General features: G+C 56.4%; 1 protein-coding gene across 1 annotated transcript in view; it reads left to right on the top strand.

Annotated features, from left to right (window-relative positions):
- Positions 1-1819, top strand: part of EMH_0018220 (uncharacterized protein) — a gene marked incomplete at both ends in the record, with an annotated part of 13584 nt that overhangs the window by 6874 nt on the left and 4891 nt on the right. The window contains one exon of the mRNA XM_013501074.1: positions 145-1756. Within this exon, the coding sequence (XP_013356528.1) occupies positions 145-1756 (1612 nt within the window). The remainder of the gene's footprint in view (positions 1-144; positions 1757-1819) is intronic.

Genomic DNA, 1819 nt, shown 5'->3' with positions numbered 1-1819 from the left:
CAGCCGCATCTTCGTGACCTTCCTCTCACTCCCTCGACTCATGACACCTCAAGAAGGGGAGGAAACAATTACCTGCTCCAGCCCCCCGGAGCATCTGACACAGCTCTGTGCAGCGCGTCTAAGTGAGGCTGCTGCTGCATGCAGTGCAGCAACAGCTACTGACGCCACCGGCAAAGCCAGCAGCCCGTGCTGTGACTGCTTCGGAAGCTGCAGCGCGGGACACACAACCGTTATATCTGCTGCAGAGTTCGAAGGGGCTCGTCGCTTCCTCCTTTCCAGCAGCAGCACAGACGATGCAGATTCTGCTGCTGCAGCGCCACCGCCTGACAGCGTACCTGCTGCTGCTGCATCGTATGCGGTGGGGCCCGAAGGCAATTGGTTTAAATGTGTGCTGAGTTTCACATTGTCTTCGCATTACACCTCGATATACACAAACCCTCAGGGGACAACGAACGGGGAGGCAGCAGCAGCGGCTAGTCTGCATGCAAGTCCAGCTCTTGTCAAGAGTCTTTGCTTGGCTTTGAGGCTGCTCAACAGCAGCGGCCTTTCAGAGGGGAAGGACGTGCAGCAGCAGTACTGCATGCGGGATTTGTGTCTGATGGCGGTTAAGGCTTTGTTGCCGAATTTGTCTTCGGGCTCTCCTCAGCTTCGTCTGTGGTCTCTGCGCTTTATCAGCAGTTGCGATCCCTCCTCCCTGTTAACATGTTCCTGCTGCAGCTGCTGCAGCACCGTGGTAGGGCGTCCTAGCTGCTGCCCTCTGCAGCAATTCATTTCTCCTGTTGAGTCGTTGAATGTAGTTGTACGCAGCCTGCTGCAGAAGCTGGAGGCCTTGGAGAAGCTCAAAGTTGATTTGGACACAGAGCGATCCAAGATACAGCTCCTCCACTCTTGCGCGGAGGAGGTGCGGTCTATCCAGGAGAGGTTGACAAGGGTAGAGGCGCGAGGGGCAGCAGCAGCAGGGCCCCAGTGCGGCGGACTTGTGCTGCTGCTGCAGTTAGCCTACCGCGTGCTGCTTGCAGGCCTCTCAGTAAAGTTCGCTACAGTGTGGCCTGAGGTGGTGGAAGCTGTCACCGACACCGTAGAGGCCTTTCAGGCCTTTGTTCTTCCTCCTCTCGCATTCTCTCCCCACACTTCCGCGGATGGCTCGGGGGCTGCAGAACAGCAGAAGCTGCGTGCGCTGCCGGCGGAGCAGCAGCAGCGGAATGCAGCACTCGCTTTTGTGTGGAGCCTTGTGGTATCTGAGACACACAGAGCGCTAGGCCAACTCGACCAAACCCAGCAGCAGCAGCAGCAGCAGCAGGAAGAAGGGAATCAGCTGCAGCATGCGCATCTTCGTGAGGCAGCAGGTTCTGCTATAAACAGTTGTCAAGACTGTGTCTTAAGCGCATGGACAGCAGCTCGAGAAGATGAAGTTGCTGCTGAGGAGACAGCACCCCTCCAGCGGCATTCTCATCTCTTGCGAATTTTGCAACGCTTTGGCTCTCGGTGGGGTAGCTGGGCCTTCTCACGCACAAGACAGAAGCAGAAGCAGCGGCAGTCCCTAGTTGATGATGGCAATGAAGATGCAGCCGCAGAAACTAAGGAGACACAACAACAGCCAAATGCAGCTCAGGGGGCAATGGCCTGGAGACGTAGCTTCTCTCAAAATGCTCTCCGCTTCTTGCTGATGTATGGACGGTGTATTGCTCTTCAACTAACCCGTTCCGCTGACAGTCGAAATCAACTCGAGACAAGCGAGGGAGTGGATGAAGATATGGTTTGTGGGGTTCCTGACGCTGCCTCGCTCAGCAGCTGCAGCAGTAGTAACAGCTGCAGCAAT

The sequence above is a fragment of the Eimeria mitis genome, genomic scaffold (genome assembly GCF_000499745.2).
Source record: "Eimeria mitis Houghton genomic scaffold, Emh_scaff627, whole genome shotgun sequence".
Taxonomy (NCBI): Eukaryota; Apicomplexa; class Conoidasida; order Eucoccidiorida; family Eimeriidae; genus Eimeria; species Eimeria mitis.
Note: the sequence above shows the minus strand (reverse complement) of the source record. Positions and strands in the feature narration are given on the sequence as shown.